The sequence below is a fragment of the Desmodus rotundus genome, chromosome 6 (assembly GCF_022682495.2).
Source record: "Desmodus rotundus isolate HL8 chromosome 6, HLdesRot8A.1, whole genome shotgun sequence".
Lineage (NCBI taxonomy): Eukaryota > Metazoa > Chordata > Mammalia > Chiroptera > Phyllostomidae > Desmodus > Desmodus rotundus.
Genome location: NC_071392.1, coordinates 125,802,231 through 125,825,984, shown reverse-complemented (window position 1 = coordinate 125,825,984; position 23,754 = coordinate 125,802,231). Strand labels below are relative to the sequence as shown.

The 23,754-nt window shown below is 38.4% G+C and overlaps 1 protein-coding gene across 2 annotated transcripts in view; it reads right to left on the bottom strand.

The window, feature by feature from the left end:
- The window catches only part of SPTLC3 (serine palmitoyltransferase long chain base subunit 3), a 144,213-nt gene extending 123,833 nt beyond the window's left edge, over window positions 1-20,380 (bottom strand). The window contains exon 1 of one of the 2 annotated variants that reach the window (XM_024559351.3): window positions 19,925-20,380. In XM_024559351.3, coding sequence (XP_024415119.2) covers window positions 19,925-20,041 — 117 coding nt within the window. In that variant the 5' untranslated portion in view covers window positions 20,042-20,380. The remainder of the gene's footprint in view (window positions 1-19,924) is intronic. The other variant, XM_045194877.2, reaches the window with a different exon arrangement.
- Between the last annotated feature and the right edge of the window lie 3,374 nt (window positions 20,381-23,754).

Sequence of the window (23,754 nt, the reverse complement as noted above, 5' to 3'; positions counted from 1 at the left end):
GAGGCCACTGTGGAAAACAGCATGGAATTTCCTCAGAAAACTACAAATGGAACTGCCCTTTGACCCAGCAATTCTGCTGCTGGGATTATACCCTAAGAACCCTGCAACACCAATCCAAAAGAACCAATGCACCCCAATGGTCATAGCAACACAATTTACAATAGCCAAGAACTGGAAGCAACCTAAGTGCCCATCAGCAAATGAGTGGATCCAAAAACTATGGTACATTTACACAATGGAATTCTATTCAGCAGAGAGAAAGAAGGAGCTTATACCCTTTGCAACAGCATGGATGGAACTAGAGAGCATTATGTTAAGTGAAATAAGCCAGGTGGTGAGGGACAAATACCATATGATCTCACCTTTAACTGGAACATAATCAACAAAAGAAAAAAGCAAGCAAAATATAACCAGAGACATTGAAGTTAAGAACAATGTAACAATGGGCAGGGGGGAGTGGGGTGGGGACAGTGAGGCTAGGGCATTACAGGACATACTATAAAGGATACATGGACAAAAACAAGGGGGAGGGTGGAGGCGGGGGAGGGAGGTGGGTTTGGCTGGGGTGGGATTGAGGGATGGGGAGAAAATGCAGACAAATGTAATTGAAAAACAAAAAAAAATTAAAGAAATAATGCTTAATTGAATATATTCATATTTCCTGGCTGAAATTTTTTTGTTTTCATGGATGGCTTTTTATTTTGTTTTAAAAGCTTTTGCTTCTTGGAAAAATAAGCATCTTGTGTCTGAACAACCAAGTCATCAAGAATATTATATCACAACAATTTATTTCTTTGCTTCCAAAAAAATCTGAAAACATTCATGGTCACAGTCATAATTATTAGATTAACTTTTATTATCATGTGGTGCATAGTCCAGAAAAAAAAGTAACTTCTCCAAGAGCAATACTAATCTTGACATGTTTTTATCTATAGTGTTGAATCAACCACATTAGTGGATCCAGACATTTTTAAAAATTTATTTATTTATGTATTTATTTATTTATTTAGTCACTACAGTTTCTGACCACTAAGTAATGGATGGGTGCAGGACATGAGTCATCTGATTGGTATAATGATTAATGCTACATTTAACAAAAGAAAACTGATATTTGTAACCTACTTGTTTCAGTTTTTGAGTCATTTTTTCTTTTTTAAATTTTTATTGTTATTCAGTTACAGTTGTATGCCTTTTCTCCCCATCCCTCCACCCCACCCCAGCTGAACCCACCTCCCTCCTCCACCTCCACCCTCCCCCTTGGTTTTGTCCATGTGTCCTTTATAGTAGTTCCTGTATTGAGTCATTTCCTTAGGTCACCATGTGGAGCACTTCTATCTATTTCTCAGTTTATAGGTACCTGATTCAGCAGTCTTGCTAAGAATTACCAGTGGTAAGCATGGCCCCTTAGAGAAAATACCAGTCTCTGTTTTATAAACTAACAAACCAACTCATGGGGTACATCAGTTGTGAGGTTTTCCCAGGTGTCTCGAATTATTTGCAAGGTTTGGTAAAACATGTTAGTGTCAAGGGCCCCTTTATCTGTTTTTGGTTCCATGGTGTGAAAGGCGGTGCTCTGTAGAAGTGCTAGAAACCTGTATGGGCAAAGCTGAGTCTTGCCTATCTCATTCTGAGATCTTGGTCAAGTTGATGGCAATTATTTAAGTCTCAGTTGCCTATTGATAAATGTGTCACTAAGATCTAGAAAATGAGATAAAATGCTTCTCTGAGATCTGAGATCACTTCTGCCATTATTATTTAGGTGTTTGAGAAGATCTGAAGCCTAGCTTCTTTAGGACTAACTATAGGATTAAGTGACTGACAAACAGCAAGCTGCAAGAAACCAGAGGTCCCTTATCATGTCCTAAATGTCACTGCCTCCGGCAAGCTCAGCAAAGTAACCTAGAAGTGAATTGACTATGTTCCCCACTGGGTCTGGAAGCAAGCATTTATGATGTTATGTGTTTGAAAACAGGGTTGAAGCTGATCAAGAGCTCACAGAAAGGTGATTCTGAGGAATACTTATGCTATGTAGCATAAGAAGAACAAAGGCAAACAATTTTTAAACAATGATTTATAGAAAATTTATTTCACGTAAAAATCACTGTCACATAGTTATGGAAATCTAAGGTAGAAATTAATATTTTTCAAGGTTTTCAGAATCTCATGGATTAAAAATTATTTAGTAACACTGATCACCAAAGCTACTCTTCTGAGCAAGTGTAGTAATCAAAACAGCAATTTTTTTTCTTGCTGTAAATTAAACTACTGAAGTTAGAGGTCCTGATTTTTTTACCTCCTACCTGTTCCTGTAAGGAGCAGTTGATAGAATTGCATGCACTGAATAAGGGCTTGAGAGGTGTCTCGTGCAGCCAGTTCTTTGAGACAGTTTTGAACATAAGAGTCAGAATTTCTGGGAATGTTTTCCAGTTCTGTCCCCATCATCCACGTGGCTTTGGTGTCATTATTTTTCTCAGTCCTGGTTTTTTCATCCTTAAAACGGGTGAATAGCAGTTGTTCTGTCTATTTCACAGCAATGCTGTGAGGGTCCAATGAGATCCTGGGTATAAGGATCATTGTACAAATAGAAGGATCTTTGTAGTTTATGCTGAAAATTAAAGGGGCTAATAATTGGTTAAATTTAAAAGAAATTATTGTTTTAATTTTAGGTTCCCTAGAAGTAGACCCTGAGTAAAGAATTCAAATGCAAGTTGTTTATTTAGAAGGTGAGCACTGGTAGAGGAGAGACAGAAAAGGATACGAAACCAGTGCATGCTGTGCTATCACCATTTACTACCGTGGGCAGTTGGAGCTCACTTCTGCTGGGGACTCTGGGAAGCAGTGTAGAACATGCTCAGAGTTACCCACCTGAGGGGTGAGAGGGTGTGGGTGTTTATCCTCCTACTCCAATCAATGGTTGAGGCTATATTTGGAAGTGCTGATTCTCTGGCTCTTCTAGCTGGGTGCACACTAGGTCAGAACAGGCTTCAAGGGCCCAGAGAAAGTCCTTGGGCAAAGAACATGGGAGCTGGTCTTTGGAAATAATGCTTTCTACACAGAAATGGTAAGACCTGACCCTGGCTGGTGTGGCTCAGTGGATTGAGTGCTGGCCTGCAAACCAAAGGGTTGCTGGTTCCATTCCCAATGAGGGCACATGCCTGTATTGTGGGCCAGGTCCCCAGTAGGGGGTGTGTGAGAGGCAACCACACATTGATGTTTCTCTCCCTCTCTTTCTCTTTCCCTTCCCCTCTCTCTGAAAATAAATAAATAAAATCTTTAAAAAAATAAATGATAAAAGCTGAAAGATGAAGTGAACACAGCACCAACAGGATCTGCTACTGTCATCATGATTTCATAACTGTACCACCTTAATACTCAGCCTTCACCTCTCCATATTATTATTCTCTAATGTTCAGTTCGTTTTCATTTCAAGACTTGCTGGTCTTTTACTCAGGTTTTTCTGACACTGTATTAAAGACCGTGACATTATGCATTCCAATATATACCTTCTCTTTGTTTTCTGGCACAGTTTCATCAAAGAAAGGCTAGAGATAGAAATAGGCAAATTCTTGCAAGGGCCAACATTAACAAGAGCTCACATTTATGGAGAGTTCCTTTTGGTCACTGGCACTCTCCTAAGTCTTTGGATGCACTACCACAGGTCACTTACAACAATTCTATTGGGTAGGCATTACTACTATCCTCGTCTTCCAAACGGAAAACTGAGCCAGAGATATTATACCACTTACCCAAGGTCCCAGAGCTACCAATGTAAAGCTGGAATTCAAACCTATGCACTGCCATGGGGAAGCCCTACCCCCAATTTCTATGTGATGATTTAGTTTATTAGGGCAGCAGGACTGTGGGAAGTGGCAACAAGTTATATGATACTAAGAGAAGGAGAAAATCCTTGTTCCACTACTTCGCAGCCATGCGAGTGATTGACCTCTTTAAAGCTCAGATCCTTATGTGAGAAATTTGAAAGCCTATTGTTGATTAACAATCATATATCAAAAAGCACAAACACATGGTAGTTTTCCATGTGTAGTAGCAATCATTACTTTAATTAATATTGATTTCTCTGACATGGTGTCCTAAGAGATGCAAAAAAGGAAGTTCTCTACATATGGGCTCTTATTTTGGGAAACAGGAAAGAAGATGCCTTTAGTTCTCACATGAAACAAATACAATTTTGCAATATCAACTTTGAAATTGAAACTAAAGAGTTTGCAATAGCAGATACCATGTTGAGTCTTCAAATATGCAGTCCCTGGCTGTTTACTTTAAAAGCTTAGAGTTTTCACAACAATACCACTTCCCAGAGAGAGCCTTGGGATTGGGGACAAGAGGCTAAAGGAGTACCACACTGGTGTGACTTTGGAGGCAGTCACTTAGGTTTGCTGAGGTTTATTTCTCCATGTGTAAGAAGACAGGGGTTGGAGTGATGTTGTAAGAATTTCTAAACCAAGTTCCCTTACTGCTAACTGGATTATACTAATCATCACAAAGGAAAATGGCTCTTAATCACTTTGGAATTGAATGTGTATAACAGGAAAACTTCTCTGATGAGTCAGCCTTCCCTTGAGCCCTTTCTTTCCTTCATTTGATGCTAATTTACATACTACTCAGTCCTTTTATCCAGAGACTAAACCCTCCAACATTAGCGAACAGTTTTGTAATGTCTTTCTGCAGTCAAAACTGTATTATGAAACCCTTTCCAATAAGAATAATCAAAAGGTAGTGCAATGTCAAACAAAATTCATTGAATAGTATACTTAAGATTTGTGCATTTCATTATATGTAAATTTTGCCTCAAAGAAAGAAAAAAGAAACTATAAACAAAAATTGAAGTCTAGTTAATGATACGTTTGTGGAAGAGTTTAGGGGTGAAGTGCATTGATTCCACAACTTCCTTTGAAATGCATAAAGCACATGAATTAATAGATGGAGAGAGGGATAGAGAGATGGATAGACATGAGATAAAACAAATATAGTAAAATGTAGAATTTATAGTTAGAATTTAACTATAGAATTCAGGTGGTAGGTATATGAGTATTCATTGTAGAACTCAATTTTTCTGTAAGTTTGCAAATATTCACAATAAGATATTTGAGGGGAGGCATTTTTTTTTCTAGTGATAAAAACATAGATCCTGGGGCCAGCCTGCAATACTAACTAAAGGTTAAATCTTAGGAATAAAATTTATCTAACTTTTTATAATCAGTTGCCTCATCTAAGAAAAATGGGGAGAGTAACAGTATCAAACACATAAGGATAGTGTGAAGATCAAGTAAGTTTGTATTTGTAAAGTTTTTAACATGTAGTATGAAGAAAAAGTTTGTTAAATGAAATTTTAAACATCATCTCATATACAGGGTCATTGGTGGGAAAGCAGATTGTACTGACTTTTCCTGGACATTCAACCCTGAGAATGAAGAATGTTATTAAAACCAGATGACAGGTCTGTATACCCTGAAGTATTAGTCATTTTCTCTCTAATCCAGGCATATTTCACCTCCTGCTAAGAGGTAACAGAATCATCAGGATTAATCAATAATGCTTAGTATCTATTTTCATTTTCTTTAAAAAGTTTCACTTGCTTAAAGCATGTTCCTTGACACCAGGCTTGGAGTATACATGATATCTGAATATCAGTATAAATTGTGCACTATTGTGGACTGCAAATTAGTGCAGCCACTATGGAAAACAGTATTGAGGTTTTGCAAAACATTAAAACTAGAACTACCATATTACCCAACAATTTTACTTCTGGGCATTTATCCAAAGAAAACACAACACTAACTCAGAAAGATATATGTGCCCCTATTTTCATTCTGGCATTATTTCCCATAGACAAGGTATGGAAGCAACCTATGTGTCTATTGATAGATGAGTGGATAAAGGAGATGTGGTACATGTATACAAGGAAATATTATGTGGCCCTAAAATAGAATGAAATATCACCATTTGCAACAACATGCATGGACCCAGAGAACATTATGCTAAATGAAATAAGTCAGAGAACAGCACGTAGTTACTGATCACACAAAATAATCTAGTGCTTAGTTTGCTTTTGTTTTTGTTGTAGGTGTGGTTGTTAATAACTGTGAGTTTGCTGTCATTTTTACTGTTCATATTTTCTGTCTTCTTTTTCTTAGATAAATCCCTTTAACATTTCATATAATAAGGGCTTGGTGATGATGAACTCCTTTAACTTGGCCTTGTCTGAGAAGCACTTTATCTGCCCTCCCATTCTAAATGATAGCTTTGCTGGATACAGTAATCTTGGATGTAGCAGAAATGGAGATCATGTGGAGGGTTATCAACAGGGGAGTGGGAGGGGGAGAGAGGGGGGAAAGGTACAGAGAATAAGTAGCATAAATGGTAGGTAGAAAATAGACAGGGGGAGGGTAAGAATAGTATAGGAAATGTAGAAGCTGAAGAATTTATATGTATGAACCATGGACATGAACTATAGGGGGGAATGTGGGAGGGAGGGGGTGGGCAGGATGGAATGAAGGGGGGGAAATGGGACAACCATAATAGCATAATCAATAAATATATTAAAAAATAATCTAGTCCTTTAATGATTTTTAAAAAGAGGGCGGAGAATGTTCTCTAACAAAGTTTAGGAAATCTGTAATTTATAAGAGGTTATACACTATGAAATCTACAAAGAAGCCTGTGTATCATGTGTGGGGCCTTCTTGTCTGTTAAAGAACTAGGCTTGTAGATAGAAAATAGCAATTTGAATAACAAACCAAACCATCTGAAATGAGAGTTGTCACAAGCAATAGATTAATAAAAACACATGGTTTTATTGATTCCACAAATATTACTGAGCGCTGACTAAATACAGGCTCTTGCCTAGGTGGTGGGGATTCAGCAGGGGATAATATAGATATCCTTGCTAATTCGGAGCTCACATGCTAGACAGATAACAGACAGGAAATAAATTTGTGTGTGTGTGTGTATGTGTTTGTACATGGTAAAGTTCTTAAGTACTAAAGAAAATAAGCATGAAAGGGAGGCAGGAAGTGAGGTTTGCCATTTTAGATAGGATTAAGATTACCTTCAATAGAGAAGATAACATTTGAGTAAGGACTGGAAGGGAGGAAGGACACAGGCACCTGGATACTTGGGAAGTATAAATGGGAGAGGAAGTGCCAATGACCCCAGGTGGATGGATGCAAGGTGCTTGTACCAGTGTGACTGGAATATACTGAGCACTGCGAAAAAGAGCAGGAGATGAGTCAGAGAGGACCAAGCCATGGGACCTTATGGCCCTTGTAAATTTTGGCTTTTGCTTTGAATGAAATGGAAGCCATAGGAAAGATTTGGGCAGAAGAGTGACATCACGATTTTATTTCACAGGATCATTTCACAGTTGTGTTGAGAACAGTCCTGCAGTTTTGCTGGTGTGGTGGAGGGGAGGACAGGGGTGGAAGAAGACTATGGTGGTTTAAAAATATGTTCATTAATATTTTGATACCCTTCTCATTGAGAGGTGGGATGGTCCCTTCCCCTTGAATCTAGAGGGCTTGTTTGTGATGATTTCAATCTATCTATAAAGTAGGGTGGAAGTGAAGCTATCTTTTGAGGCTAGGTTATAAATGGCCACGAGACTTCTACTTCATTTACTAGAAAATTCTCTTCAAGTCCCCATTGCTGGAGAGGATGCATGTGCCAATCTTGTTCACAGTCTCAGCTTGTCTTTTTTGTCAGCCATCCCAGCCTGGATGCCAGGTATGGGACTGAGGAAGCCAACTTGGAGGCAGATCCTCCTGACCCAGCTGTTTTGGGCCCAGCCAACTGGTTCATCCTAAATGAGGCCCCAGATATCATGGAACAGGGAAGAGCAGTCTCCACTCTGTTTCTGAACTTCTGTGTCTGTTTCTGAATTTCTGACCAGCAGAATCCATTAGCATAATAAAATGATTATTGTTTCATGCCACCGTGTGTTGGGATGGTTTGGTATGCAGCAGCAGATAACTGGGATACAGAGAGAAGAGAGGAGACTCCCAAAACAATCCAGGTGAGAGATCATGGTGACTGAGACCCATGTGGTTGCTGTGAGGAAAGTGAGGAGTAGTCAGATTTTGGATACACTGAAAGTAAGATCATGAATTTTCTGACTGACTGAATGTAGAATGAAAGAGAGAAGTCATGATAATGCCCAAGTTGTTGGTTTCAGCCCCTGGAAGGATAGAGTTGTCATTTACTGTGATGGGAAAAAGTATAAGGAGAGAAGGCTGGGGGACAGAGAAAGCCAGTATCAGGAGCTCAGTTTTAGACATGCGAAATTGGAGATGGTTTTTGATTATCCAAGTGGAAGTATCAAGCAGGCAGTTGGAAATGACATACATAGAGAGAGATGATACAAGATCAGACGATCATGGTAGATATGCAGTTAGAAAAGAAAAAGAGTACAAGGAGTGAGCCTTGGGTCACTCCATTGTTTAAAGGTCAAGGAGATGAGGAGGAATCAGGAATAGAAACTGCAAAGGGACAGCTAGTGATATAGAAGTGTCATATTCTGGAATCTAAGAGAAGAAAGTGCTATAAGGAGGAGGGAGTGAGCGATTACTTGTGTCATATGCTGCTGACAGGTCAGGTAAAATAAGAACTGAAAAGCCACCATTGGATGAGAAAAGGTGAGGGTTTAACACTATCATTTATTGAGCCCCTATTACATGGAAGACATTATACTGCACGCACAATATTATAACAGCAGAGAAAGCGATGGCTGCAGGTTAATATTAGTAGAAAACAGCTATCATTTATTGAATATCTACTATATATCTGATAGTTATTGGGAGTCTTACATATGCTATCTCACTTCATCTTGATCATTGCCTTGTGAGATACAGATCAGAGATATGAGGTTACCAATTCAATGTGACACAGCCAGTAAGGGGCAGAGCTGGGTCTTAAGCACAGTCCTATCTGATGTCAAAGTGAATGGTCTTCTAATATCATTCTTCCTTAAGTGGTTTCCTGGGAAATCCTGAGGGACTCTGGGGTATGAAAAGTCACCAGAACAGAAATATCTTTCTGGGAGTTCCTTTTTACTTAAAGTTTTAAGGGATGGGGCATAAAGTACTTTTATGGTAATAAATAGAAATATATTTTAGAGTAGAATGCAAAATTCTAATATAAGTTTTTAAATAAATGAATAACACATGTGCTTATTGCCTGAGTCACTTTGGGTTTTGTGTGGTTTTTCTCTGCTTGATGAATCAGTTTATGAATACCTTATCCTATCTCCTCTGGAGAGGTTGATGTGCTGGTTTTTCTGGTTAGGTTGTGAGAGCAGATGTAGCCTAATTAGTAAAGGCATTCCACAACTGAGGTTCTTACCCTGGGATCTGAGAAAGTCAGAGAATATATGAACTCTCTACATGGAAAATTTTATGATTATGAACACATTTATTTTTCTATAAAAAGTGTTTATCAGCTTCTCAAAGATCATTGACTTTCAATTGGTTAAGCCCCACATGGCAGAGAAAGAAAAATCAAGTATAACTTGTAGTTAACAGAATAATTACGATTTGCACATAGCCTCTTCTTGGGCAACTTCTGAAGGCCCAGTTACACCATATCTAGAGAACAATAATGGTGACCAAGCTTTAGGTTGCATTATCTAACAAAGGTTTGTGTGTCACTTCCTGTGAAGTCTGAGAGATGAAGTTTGACTAGAAAAATACTGTCAGTTCTATGATATTTCAATGAACACTTTGGTACCTAATATTTAAAATTAGGGCTAGTCAGGGAAATCTAGTATATGTGGTTGGTCATAATTGTTCTTCAAACTCACACATTCCAGGATCAAGAGTTAATATAACAAATCAGGAAAATGAAGATATATTTTTATATCATCTATTGTTTTTAAAATATAAAATAAATTTAAGTTAAGAGGAGCCAAATTCTCTGAACCATTCTTCCTAAATATGTATGAGAAAATAGCACTCCATCAACTCTTATTTTTCTCACCCTTTTTACCTGTAGTTCAGAGATTACAGATTTGTGGTTGGCAGGAATATTTCCTTGGAATCTACACTACTTGAATTTTTAAAGGTTAAATGCCAACACTTAAAAGTGAGGAGATCCTCTCCTCCTCCCACCTCACTTGGATTTCCAACTAAGATCTGTCAGCACTGGACCTATTCTCCCTCATGGCAACAAAGAGCTTTGTTAGGTAAACCAATTCTTACCACTTCCTATTTTTCCGTTCCAGGCCCTGCCGCCCTTCCAGGCATTTGCAGTCTCAGTGTCTGCTGTAACCAAATGATCTTCAATGTGACAAAACTATTGAGCGGAGTAGGATTCAGATGTTGCTGTGATGGATAAAATAGAGTGTGGAGAACAATTTTGAATACTTCTCTGAGTGATGCTGATCGTGTTTTTTTCCCCCTAAACGTTTAACCAAAATTGTAAATGACCTGGCCAATGTGCTGGTTTTTAACAGGGTGGCAACAGCTCCTTCTCACATTAATTTATAGGTTGGTATACTTTAGAATTCCAGTAAAACTATATTAGTTCAGGCCAACTAAGACAAAGCTGACAATATTAAGTCAAAATATTAAATTTGGTGTATTTTAAAATAAATATAGTAGGTCCATTGCAAGTATTTAAGTTAACATTAATCAACTTCTAACACCTGCACCTGAACACACACACTCTTCTGATCCAGTTATTCCTTCATAGATAATACAATAAATTTCAGGCCACTGCAGGTTGAATAATTATACTCCAGATTTGTCAGCATTCAGATGATTATGGTTTTGCACTGGTGATATTTGAGTTTGTTGTGTTTGGCTAAACCAGCTAGACATTCATCTTAAGCATATAGTCCTTATGCCAAAACACAAAACAACTTGAAAGCAAATGGATGGCCTCACAAATTCTTCCCTCAAAATGCAAAGGTCAGTACTGAAAATGAGTATGATGAGATTGCAGGATAAATTTTCTAGACGTTTTAAAGAAATAGAATACCCATGTGTTCACTTACTTATTGCTGTTTAACAAGCCACCACCACACTTAAAACAACAATCATTTGTTTGCTCAAGAATCTGTAATATGGGCAGGACTCTGCAGGGACAACTTATCTATTCTCCAGGAAGTAAGTGTCAGTCAGAGCTGACAGATCACAGGCTGGAGGATTCATTTCCAAGACAGCTCACTCACACAGTTTACAGATTGGTGCTGCATCTCAGCTAGGAGCACAACAAGGATCCTTGGTTTCTCTCAACTTGGGCTACTCCTCCAGACTGCTTGGGCTTCCTTCAAACATGCTGGCTGGGTTCTAAGAGTGACTGTTCTGGGAGACTGGGTTCAAGCTATAAGAATTCTTTCAACTTTAGTCTCAGAAGTTCCAGATAGTGCCTTCTGCCACATTCTATAGGCCAAGTAAGTTACTAGGTCCAGCCCAGATTGAAAGGGAATAAAACAGATTTCACTTCTCAATGGAAAATATGTCAAATAATTTGCAACTGTCTTTGATCTACTGCATTGCATATCGAAGATATCCCTACTACCAGGAAATTCTGTGTTGCAGTGAACTGCTTATTCAGGGTGACCAGGTGCTCATGAAGAAAGCTTCTGAAAGGCAGATTATCTCTAGAGCTCCATCTGGAGCTCAGTGTAAGTTTATGTGACTCAGGGTTCCATGGAGTTGGTTTTCTTTAACTCAGGGTAGTTTAAAGTGAAAAACAGGCGAAGACCAGTACACTGATGCAGTATGTCTGTGAGTGAACAATATTGCGCAGTAAAGGCTCTGGTATGTGGCCGTTTGGAGTCATTTGCAATAATAAGCTGAAGTTTTCATTAACAACAGTGAAGCAAACAAGCAAAACAACACACAATACCTTTAATTCACACTGGCTGTGCCCTTTAAGGCTGAGTTTAGTTTGCCACTTCTCTGTGGAAGTGAGTATGAGTCTCATTTCTACTAACATCTTGTGTTTCGAGAGATAGCATGGACTAAGAAATACAAACTTGGGTTTTAGAATTGGGAAAACCAGGTTTCAACACTGGTTTTGATGCTTCTGAGTTCATGACTTTGGTTAACTTAATAAAGCTTTATTTCCTCATCTCTAAAATGGATCTGATAGTAATAATATCTTCCTTGTAGGAATGTTGTGAGATGATTAATGCAAAGCAGTTAGAATGCCTGGCACTTAGAAAGAATGCAGTATGTGTTAGGAATTATGCAATATGTAATTATTATTTTCTTGGTTACTTCCCAAGGTTTTCAACTATAGGCCAATGTATTAGGAGTAAGAGCATCATAGTCTTGAATATTTGTGGTCACAATGAAAGCATGATCCCCTTTCTTTTCTTATGCGCATTGGTACCTTAGTCAACTGGAATTTTCAGTTCTTGAAGAGTTTCTAGGTCTATTTTAGTGGGAAGTGGATAATACCATGGGGGCCTGGTACTAAAAAGAAGTTGGGCTAAGGTGTATAGTCTAGAGTTTGTGTTCCAGTTTTCTTATTGCTGGGTGATCTTGGGGAAGTTATGTTTTCAGAGCTCCATTTCCTTATCTATGCAGACAAGGCTAACAGTATTCATTTAGCACTATAGTTATGAGAATAATATGAGGCAAAAGAACCTGGCATGAAGCAGCTACCAATAATGCTATTTATTAGCCTTAATATCGTTATTGAACTGATCAAAATAATGAGATTATTCTAACTTTCAACTTAATTTCATGCTTTATAAACACAACCTAAGAAAATAGACTTTTTTCCATCTTCCATGGAAGCTGATTCTAGCTTATTCCTTTCCTTCACTTTCCCCACTTCCTTTCTTTTTCTTTTCTTTTTTATTTACTTTTCATATTTCTATTTCTACTTCCTTCACATATTTTGCGTATTATTTTCTCATTTTCTCTTCAATTTATGAGTGTTTTCTGTGTTGGTTTCTAAAAGTAATTTTATATATTAAGACATTTGCATTTTGTGATATGAATCGCAAATAGTTCCTCATATGTAATTTGCCCTGTGATTATTATTATTATTTTTGTTATGCTTTGCCATGGAGAAAGAAATGTTTGATTTTTATATAGTCAAATTTTTTGAGCCTTTTTTTATGGCTTCTGGGTATGATATCGTAGTTGTAAAGACCTTTCCCATGCACATATTATTTTAACATTTAATTTTGAGCACTTTCATGGATTAATTTTAACAATTAAAAATAACATTTACCTGTTCACATGCTAGTACACAGCCTATCTAATTCTTGTGCTACATAACATGGTTTATTAGTTGCAGGGCCAGTTGCCCCTCATCATAACTCTTTTAAATAATTCTTCTGTTTTAATCTTACTTGTTAATTTTTCCGCATCAATTTTAACATCACAAATCTGGTTTATAGAAATTATGTTGTTTTATTTAATGGACTTACACAAATTTATAGTTTAACTTTGGCAGAACTGACATATTTTTTATCTTGAGTATTCCTATCCATGAGTATTGTATGTCTTTTCACTCATTACAGTTTCTTTCATGTCCTTCTGTAGCATTTTAACACTCTTTATTTAGACTTTAACTTTACATCTTCCATCTATTCCCACATACTTCATGTTTCTTATGCTACCGGAAGTGGGATTTTTATTTCAATTACACTTCTGATTGATTTTTCCCATTATTCTTTATGATTTTTTATGTAAATAAAACAATTAAATTTTTCATCATGGTTTCTGCTTTTTCACTTTGTTGGAGAGAAAGGGGAACAAATCATGGTGACAATATCCAGCCTTGACATATCCTGCATGTTTTCTCCACTGCTAGACACAGGTGGTAGGCTCTGTTTATACATAACATAACATAAACCAGTCTTCCACAGTGATTAGCCCATTAGGCCAGAGCTAATCCATAAGCCATGTTCTGCAAATCACCAGAGATGAAACCCACACAGCCTGAGAAAGCCACATCTGATTATGGCAATTCTCTCCTCAAACCTCCATCACTTATGAATATATTGCATATTATGGCAGACACTCTTGATGCAACATCCAGATCCCCTTGCATTCTGATAATTTCTTTATTTTTTAAAAGATTTTATTTACTTATTTTTGGAGACAGAAGAAGGCAGGGAGAAAGAGAGGGAGAGAAACATTGATGTGAGAGAGAAACATTGATCAGTTGCTTCTCTTAACGTGCCCTGAATGGGGACCGAATCCGCTACCTAGGCATGTGCCCTGACCAGGGATTGAACTGGTGACCTTTCAGTTTTTGAGATGATGCCCAACCAAGTGAACCACACCAGTCAGTGCTGATAATTTCTTACTAAAAATATCTTTAGATCAATTTTAGGGCTTTCTCTAGTCATATATAAGCAGAATAAAAGTGCTATGTGGTTCATGTTCCTGGGAGCATTCCTCAACTGATGATAGACAGGAGTTGGTTGATATATGAGGATCCCCCCAAAACAGAATTTATTTATAAATAATTGCGTATTTACTCCCACATGTTTAAACTTCAGTCACCTTCAAAGCACTCTCCATTTGATGCAATACACCTATCAAGACTTTTTTCCACTGCTCAAAACTGTTTTTGAATGCGTCAATTTTGATGTCTTTCAGTGCTTCTGCCATTTTTTTGTTTCACCTCTTCCACATCAGCCAAATGTTTCCCTTTGAGGACTTTTTCATCCAGGGGAAAAAAAAAGTCACTCAGGGAAAAATTGTGTGAGTAGGAAGGGTGGGGTATGGGATCATGACGTTTTTGGTCAAAAAACTGCTGAACACTCAGCAGGGTGTGGGCAGGTACGCTCATAAGTCACCCATCATGAAATGGACAAAGGCGTTGAAAGAGTCTTCAAAAACAATTCACTGAAGCTGAGAGCAGCCTCTCACAACAATGCCAGCTGGTACACTATTGGTATATATGGATTCCTAGAAAACTCCCCTATAGGTGAGTTTGCTACAAGAACCCATATATATGCTACAAGATGCCCGCCTTCCAGAAGATAATTCTGGGTTTTTTTGCATCCCCCTGTATATCTCTTTTACTTGTGCCTTAGTTGGGACAACTTTAAGGCATGTTCTATATCATCATTTAGATATATTCAAAAGTCTGAGCCCCAACTTCCCACAATGGAAACCTATTCATGAATGTATTGGTTTCCTTCTCTTCTGTATCTCACTTCACAATTACCCTAATTCCTGGGTTCAACTTCCAAATAAATTACTTGCACTGGCATCTATCTCTGGGTCTGTTTATTGAGGAACATAAAATTTTAAAAAAAGGCATTTTACACTCTTATCCCACCTACTTTTATAGCCCCTTTGCCTTTTTCTCTCTATGAAGCATCCTAAACTTCATCTCATTAGCCCAACCTCCAATGCCCAAACATGTCGTGTTCTGAAGTTTTGTCTCTTTCTAAGAGCCTTTCCCTCTGTTAGGATGCCTTTCTATGACTGTGTACCTGTCTATTCTGTTTTTAAAGACTTGATTCAAAAGTCATTGTGTCTAGAGTGACTTTGCCTTCCTAGCCAGGGCCAACTGTTCTCTCCTCTATCCTCCCAAGCATGGTCCATATATCTGTGTTGTGATGGACTGTTCCCAAAAATGGTTACAATAATCTCACCAATCCCTTACAACCTTTTGCAGCGTGACTTTACAGATACTCTCATTAAGAAGCAGAATCTATCCCAGGCTAGTGTGGCTCAGTTGGTTCGGCATTTTCCCTCAAACTGAAAGGTTGCTGGTTTGATTCCTGGTCAGGGCTCATGCCTGGATTGCAGGTTCAGTCTCAGGTTGGGGCAACCAGTCGATGTTTCTCTCTCACATCTATGCTTCTCTGCCCCTCTTTCTCCCTGCTTTCCTCTCTCTTTAAAGTCAAAAATCAAAATTAGAAATTAAGAACAAAAAGACCAGAGTCTATTTCCCCTACCCTTGCTTCTGGGCTGGTCTTGTGACTGGCCTTGATGACAGAACATGGCAGAAGTAAGCCTATGCCTTAGAAGGATGTGCATTTTCCACTTTCACTGTTTTGGAAGCTAGCCTTCATGTAAAGAAGCTTAGGTGACTCTGCAGATAATAAGATACCACATGGAGAAGGTATCCTTGTGAAAGAGATACAAGGTGCCCTGTGCAACAACCAGCACCAAGGTCTCAGACATGGGAGTGTGTCCTTCTTGGACACACATCAAACACCACGTGGAACACAGACAAGCCCTCCCAAGTTCCTGGCCCACAAAAATCATGAACAATACAGTAGTTGTTTTAAGCTATTGAGTTTTGTGGTGGTTGTTATACAGCGATAGATAACTGCAATGTCTATTATAGAACTTACCATTGAATACTATACTTACGTGTTTACTTGTCTGTCTTTCATACTTGTGAACTATGCATAAATGGGGACAAATATTTTCATCTTAATAGCTGTAATATCCGACACACAAGAAAGCTTTACAATGATGATCCAATAAAAATAATGGGGGCTCAGCAGGGAGGTCACAGAGAAAACTTGTTACATTGGGATTCATTTTTTTTAGGAAATGAGAACCAAAAACCAAAATGTACTAGAGAAAGATTGTAGATGAGAATGGGATGAAAATTCAGAGTAATTAAAAGGGATTTCCAAAGCATTTAGTTCATGAATTCTCTAAGACTTGGTGAGATTCTTGACCTCTATTTCAATCAATGTGCACCTAGATGAGCCCTACAGACACTAGTACTCACAGGGGCCTGTCAGGCAGTTACTGCTATGTGCAACTGAACTGTCAGTCATGGTTCCATGGTTCAAACTTTCCAGAAGAAGTTTATGTCATAACAGAGAAGCAGATGTACTAGGACTCTGCGGGTCTCAAGAGAATATAGTAAAGTGTGGAAAGCAGGAAGAGCAGCTTCAGTGGTTATAAGTTTTCTGCTAATAGGTAAATTGCAAACTTTTAAATATTTCTTCACATGTCCCAGGGATAATAGATTCTTAATAAATATTGGTGCCTGAATGAATAAACAATAGAATGAGCAGCTATCATATAGGGGCCACTGTAGAACACTTTGTCATGTTACAACATTGAAGGTCAAGAATACACTGAATTAGAATAATCCTAACCCCAGGACATTTTTGTTTGCTAAGAAAGGAAATGATTAAGGAAAATTTCAACAGTTTTCTTTCATCTCTTAGGATCTATTTCATAGAAGAAAATGCAGACTCCATCCCAAGAAGATACCTCTGAGGAAATGCAGTATTAAGAACACCAAAGACACAGTGACTACCTTCCTAATTTAGGCTTTCCTAATAAAATTTATGACCAGGTCCAAAATACTGAGTGGGGGTGACAGAGCAATTAAATGGACATTAAGTTAATGAATAGAAAATTAAAGAAACTATCAAGTTTGGATGAAGACATTAAGGGTCCTCTGTCTGTTATATGGGTATACTCATGAGGAGGGAGAACAAATCCTCTAGGACAATAGCTCCATCCATCAGGAGTAAGAGGTAGGATAACATATTAGAAGTGGACAAAGAAGTAGCCTTAATCAGTGATGAAAACCAGTCAGTGCATCCTCAGATCATATGAAGTTTAAAGAGAAAAAGACAAGACAATACAGTCAAGTTCCAAAAAACATCCAGAAAGGAATTCTAGGTTTCCAGAATGGAAAGAATCTGGTTCCCTTGCCAATCTCAAGGTTGGGGAAGTGAGCCTAGCCCCCAGTGCTAGGGTGTGGAAGCGAGGCTGCATGGGAACAGAGGAAAGGAGGGCTCCTGAGAGATTGCCTAACACTGTTTTTTTAAATTATTATTTTTTATTCTAGAAATCCTGTGTTAACAGAGTCTTAAAGGGTACCCCAATATATAACAGAGACGAATGTTTTGCCACGTGGTTGCAAGAAAGCAGGAAGAGTAAGGGGATCTTCAGAAGAGCTGGTAGGAGTTTAGATGCTGCTTCATGGGACACTAGGCTGGCAGAATGTACTTGGAAGACTACTGGCCCAGGGCATCTGTAAGCTTTTGTGAATTGCTTGTCTACTGTCCTGATTTTTGGTCAAGACCCAGCTTGTTAAAGGGCCACTTGACAAAATGGACTAAAACTATAACTGAGGATCATAACAGTGAAGACAATTTCATCTACATCGTGGCAGGGAAGCAGGCCCTTATCTGTCCTTCTACACTAAGGTCTCAGCATGGTTTATTCTTTCTGGAAAATATTTTTTTAAGCCATGATTGAGGCTCTCAGTGGTTGCCAATTCCAACTTTAACACCTAAATTTATCTGAGCCAATAGGTTCTGGATGGCCCTTCAGGAAGAGATGTTGGAAAAGGTAACAGCAGCCTTGATATTTCCTGCTGCTCTCAGAGAAGCCTCAAAGTCCAAGTCTACTTAGTAATGAACTTTTACTTAAGGAGCACTTAGTAATGAACCTTTAAGATACTAGCCTTTGTCCTTACTTAGGAATGGTTGTAGCCATCTAGCTAAGTGTCTAACCTCAATCAGACACTTGAAAGTGGTTACAAACCCAAGGTAAGTAAAGAGAGAGAATGGCTTTGAGGGCACTTCAGCCCAAATGAGAGCCTTCAGGGTGAGAACATTTCAGAAGGTAAGTAGGCAAGTGTCCAGCGTCACAGGCATTTCAGAGACAAGGAGCATCTTGGGTGATAGTCTGAGTTGACACATTGACAAACAGTACAGATTATTATAACTGCTCTCATACAAATGGCAGAGTTGAGTGTTTTCTCATTATATTGTACTAGGTTTCGGATACTCAGCTGGGAGAATCCAGGCCTGAGATTTTCGGTAGACAATTTTAAGGCTAGGGTAATGCCTTTTTAAAAGAGGTGACCACAGCCTCTTTACATACAGCCTATGCTCCAGATTGTCCCCTCCCCATTGCCCCTTCACCTCTTCCAACCGGAGGCACAGATTTAATGTACTGAGTTGGGGACTGGCTCCCAGGGAACCCAACCTGTCTTGTGATGTTACAACAATCTGACCTTTCCTCTGGGCTGGGCGGATGCTGGTTTTCTGAGGATGGATGAGTGATGGAGGACTGCAAAAGTTCCCTGTCTAGCTTCTCATTTCCCAACAGTGAAGCTACCTGTTTGGCTATGCTAATTTGCTTCTGAAGCAGGTGAGGTCACCCCTGCTACTCAGAGCAGTGAGCCACGGCATCTTGTGGGAAATGGGGAACTGCCTTTTTACAAGTAACTCACAGAGCCCAGCTCCCTCTTTGAATAAGCAGAGGATATTTCTTGAGTTCCTCAATATAGCTCCATCAAACATTCTGCCATAGCAGGATCCAAAATTGTATCAAATGGGAAAACAAAAGATTGTTTGGTTCCTGTGTGCAACATGTAACAATAAGCCACACTTTCTGAAGTGTCTTCAAAAGGAATGCCGGTGATGTCAATTTTCAAAGAAAGACTCTGGCCCAAAACCAAACTGCAAGCTATGACAATGCTCCACCAAATATCAAAAGTATTTCATCTTTTATCCAGAGAGGCATTTCTCACGTAGAGGTAAAAATGCCTTTCATACCACATAATCTCAGTGCCTTTCGGTTTACTTTAGTTCAGTTTGCTTCCTCTTTTTCTTACAAAGCATAATGAATGTAGCCTGTGATAAATTCTTGATGGACTGAAATTTAGCTGAAAGTTTGCGCATTCACAATTCTGTCCCCTGAAATTCTGTCTCTGCTTGAGGGACAATAAAAGTCAAATACGTACTTTGTATTTACAGGGTGTAAAAGGCTCTTAGGGCTATGTATGCACTCTCTTATGCAGAGTAGAAATTCTCTCGTTAACTCACACCTAAGCCATTCGGTAGCCAAGCATTTGAAATGAGCTGAAGTGAAGAATCAAAACACAGAACACTTCATAAAAAGGGCTTTCAGTTAAGTCAGCTTCAAAGAGCTTTACAAAGAAATATTGAAATGGTCTGGTCATTTGGAGTCAGGGAGGGATTGCCTCTTACCTGGGCTTCTTTCACTATTCCATTTTTTGTACAGTTTCCATTCTGTGAGCTGTCACTCTGCTTCTTGTGATTGGGTAGTTTTCCATTGCACACAGCACCACCTCCAGAATTGGCCATTTGTGTGAAATGATGGAATCCAGCAGTTTTTTCTCCAGTGCTTCTCGGCAAGCTGTAGTTTTGAAGTTAGTGAGGGGATGGCATAAAGCACTTGGGGCTGAGCCTTTGGAGGAATCCTACCAATCAGGCTTTTCCAGAAGAAGAGTAACAATCTATCTTTTGGTCAGATCTTTGAAACTAAAAACAAACAGTTACCTTTGCACTCCTCAGTTCAGAATGTGGCTTCCACAGCAACGAACTAGCTCCTGAAGCTGCAGAGAGATTGCCCAAGGACTGTGGAGATCAGGAGACTGCAAAACCAGTGGTAAACTATGAGGGGGCGGTCTGGGAGGAGGAAAATCTTTTAAAGGCACACACACACTCACCTGGAGTCTTCTAAGTACATAGTCAGTACTGAATTTACATCTACCCCCCACTTTCCCCTTGTGCATTTAATTACATTTTCTTGGTTGTAAATCAAGCTCAAAGTCAACATTTCCTTTTGCTGTAAAATAACATTCAGAAGTAATTACCAGGAGCTGGAGGAAGGAGAGAATAAGAAATTACCGTTTAATGGGCACAGAGTTTTAGTTGGAGAAGACAGAAAAAGTTTTGGCAATACATAGTGTTAATGGTTGCACAACAATATGAGTGTAATTAATGCCACTGAACTGTAAACTGTAAAATAGTTAAAATGGTAAATTTTATGTGATGCATATTTTACCACTCTACAAAAGTGGCAAAAAAAAGAAAAGGAATATTCAGAACCTGCCCAATGTTAAACCCACCTAATATTTAACGTAATGTTAAAATCAATGATATAATGAGAGGTAATAACTCACAAAGAATCGCTGTAAGATGGAAGTCTAGGAGACAGAATATTTGGTTTCTTATCACGGCTGCATTGCCTTCATTTTGTGACCTTGGGGGAATTTTCTCTCTTTATGCCTCACTTTCTCCACCTATAAAATGAGATAATGTATTTTTGTGGGCTAATGCCTTATGAGTGGTAGGAAAACAAAACACTGGCTTGGCTTTGCTGCTGACACAGGTGTTGTGAAGCAGATGGTGACTGCAGCATCCCCTTCCGGATCAGTTCTGGTTTACTCATTAACTCAGTCTCTCAATGCGTGGGTCAGAGGTCTGTTTTCTCTTATCACTATCAAATGGCATTGTAGTGATACAGTTGGCAGTGTGAATCGTTTAAAAGCCTGTTGAGTCCTCCCAAATCTACTTTCATTGTTTTCCTGAATCAAGGCTTCTTTAATATCAGACACTTAGAAAAGTAACCCATTTTATTGGGTCAATGGACAAAAACAAAGAGAAAACAAAAACAAAAAGATAAGAACAGTCTCTGTTGTTAAAGTCTCATTTCCTGGTTCTCAGTTTTGGACAGGGTTGTTTCCCCTCCAGATAGAGGAGACTTACAGAGGAGATGGTTATCATGCCTTTCCTAACCACAGTTTGCATGCGAGAGTTAATACCAAGTTAATACCCTTTGTGTCTCGAGCTCAGAATTTATATTGCATCTCTCCTAGCCATTGCTGTGAGAGCAGAACTAGGTTTTTACTGGTCTCTCTCTTCCGTGGTTGTTACACTGGGAGTTGGGAGCTAAACCTGTGTTGTTGGCTTATTTCCTCTAGAGTCTAGACTTATCCAAAAGATCAATGGAAGAGTAGGAGGGAGCGCTGATAACTGTTGGCCTGACTGCCTCAGCTTACTGAGAAAGACAAGTTGAAGACACTGTTATTTTGACTGAGCTTTACTGACCTATAGAAAGTTATTTCTAACATGAAGGTTTTGAGATAAAATTAAATTCTTAACATTAGATATTTCTATTCCTTCTCCTTTTCTTTTCTTTCTTTTTCTCTTTCTTCTCTTAAATTTCCCTTTCTCCTATTTTTCCCTTCTCTTCTTTTCCTTCTTGTTTTTTCTTTATTTTCTTTTTTACAAAGGACAAAAACTATACATAAAAAATCTGAAAACATATATGAAATCTGCTTCCTTTTTTTTTTTTCCTAATCACAAATTGCCAAGGTTCGATAATCACACATAGACATGTGTGATTCAGGAAATGTCTACCACATATTCTCACTCTTGAAACTCTTATACTTGCCATATTGGTTTATGTGAATTGCTGTGTGCACAAATTCATCTGCATATCCCAACTATTCGACATCAGATACTGAGGATAGTCATAATCAATGGTGGCACATTGTTTTATACCATCTCCAGTGAAAATAAATGTGGAAGTCTGTTTGAGTGAGTGGTAGCTTGGAGTGTAAGAATATTGATTGTTTCCAGTCTGAATGTTTATGTCCCCCTCAAAATTCTTAAGTTGAAATCTTAACTCACAAGGCAATGATATCACAAGGTGGGGTTGTTGGGAGGTAGTCAGGTCATGTCATTAAGATGGAGACCTCCTAATGGAGTTAGTGCTGTCATAAAAAGGTGTCAAGAAGTTCCCTCGCCCCTTCGGCCATGTGAGGCTACAGCATAAAGATGCACCTTTAGGAAGCAGGTCTTCACGAGACACCAAATCTTCTGGTGACTTAATTCTGGATTTCTCAGCCTTCATAACTGTAAGGAATAAATTCTGTTGTTTGTGCTCTATTCAGTTTTTAATATTTTGTGATAGCAACCCCCACAAGCTAAGACATTGATCAACAATAAACACAGACCAAGTACTAAGTATGATTCAATGTCTCTGAATAACTAAATGTATTTTAGATCAGCTAGGAAACCCACAACTGTTTGAGTAACTATTGTATGTTAGGTTATTTGCTAAGCCTTTCATTACAGCAATGAATCAGACATAGGCAGTCTTCACCTTCACGAAACTAAGAGTTAACAGCACCTGCATATCTTCTACTCAAGATCTCCCATTGTTAAAGGTAACAATAAACCTTTCCTTTAGTGTATTAAGGGTCAACACCAAATTAGTTAATGATTTTGTGGTATTCTCTGAAGGGACATTTTTGTCCAGATATCAGCTTCTAAGGGTAGGCAAGAAAGGGAAGTTCAGAGGCTTGGTAATATGTTCTAAAAAGCTCTGGGAAACACGTGGAGATGGAAAGTTGACAGAAAAGAGGAAATGAGCAAAATCAATGATCAGAATTGTACAGCGTCTAGAAATCTATTTGGTGAATTAATCTTTATTTACATGATGGAGAGTAAAGATGATGCAAAAACTGAAATTCCAGCAAGTTAAGTGACTTTCCAAAGCTGCAAGAATATGTGGCAGAAGTAGGCCATGAATGCCAGGTGTCTGAGACCAGAACAAGTCCCCTTTCCCTAACACCATGACTTCTATCCCTCAGCTGTTTTCTTGAATACATCAATCAAGAAGAAAAATGACAGAAAGTGATATGATTTGGGAAATTTCATTGAATTGACCAAATAACAAAAATAGTTTATTTTGCCTTTCTAATTCATTAAAATCCTGTCACCTATTAAATAGAGGCAAAGATCTAATGACATCTCAGTATCTACTGGGATTTGATTGCCTGGAATTCCTCTATAGGGAAGCATTTAAATTTTCTAAGAAATTTAGTCTGCAAAATTCTCAGTGTAAGATGATTCAGCTCAGAGACTTTTTATCAACAAGTTGTAAATATTGTGACATGAAGGCCAGATACCAACATTACAGATATCAGATGTCAGGGTTTTATTCGCTTTTTCAAAACATAGGCTAATAAGATGGCAATGCTCTTTTAAATTAAAAAAAAAATCAT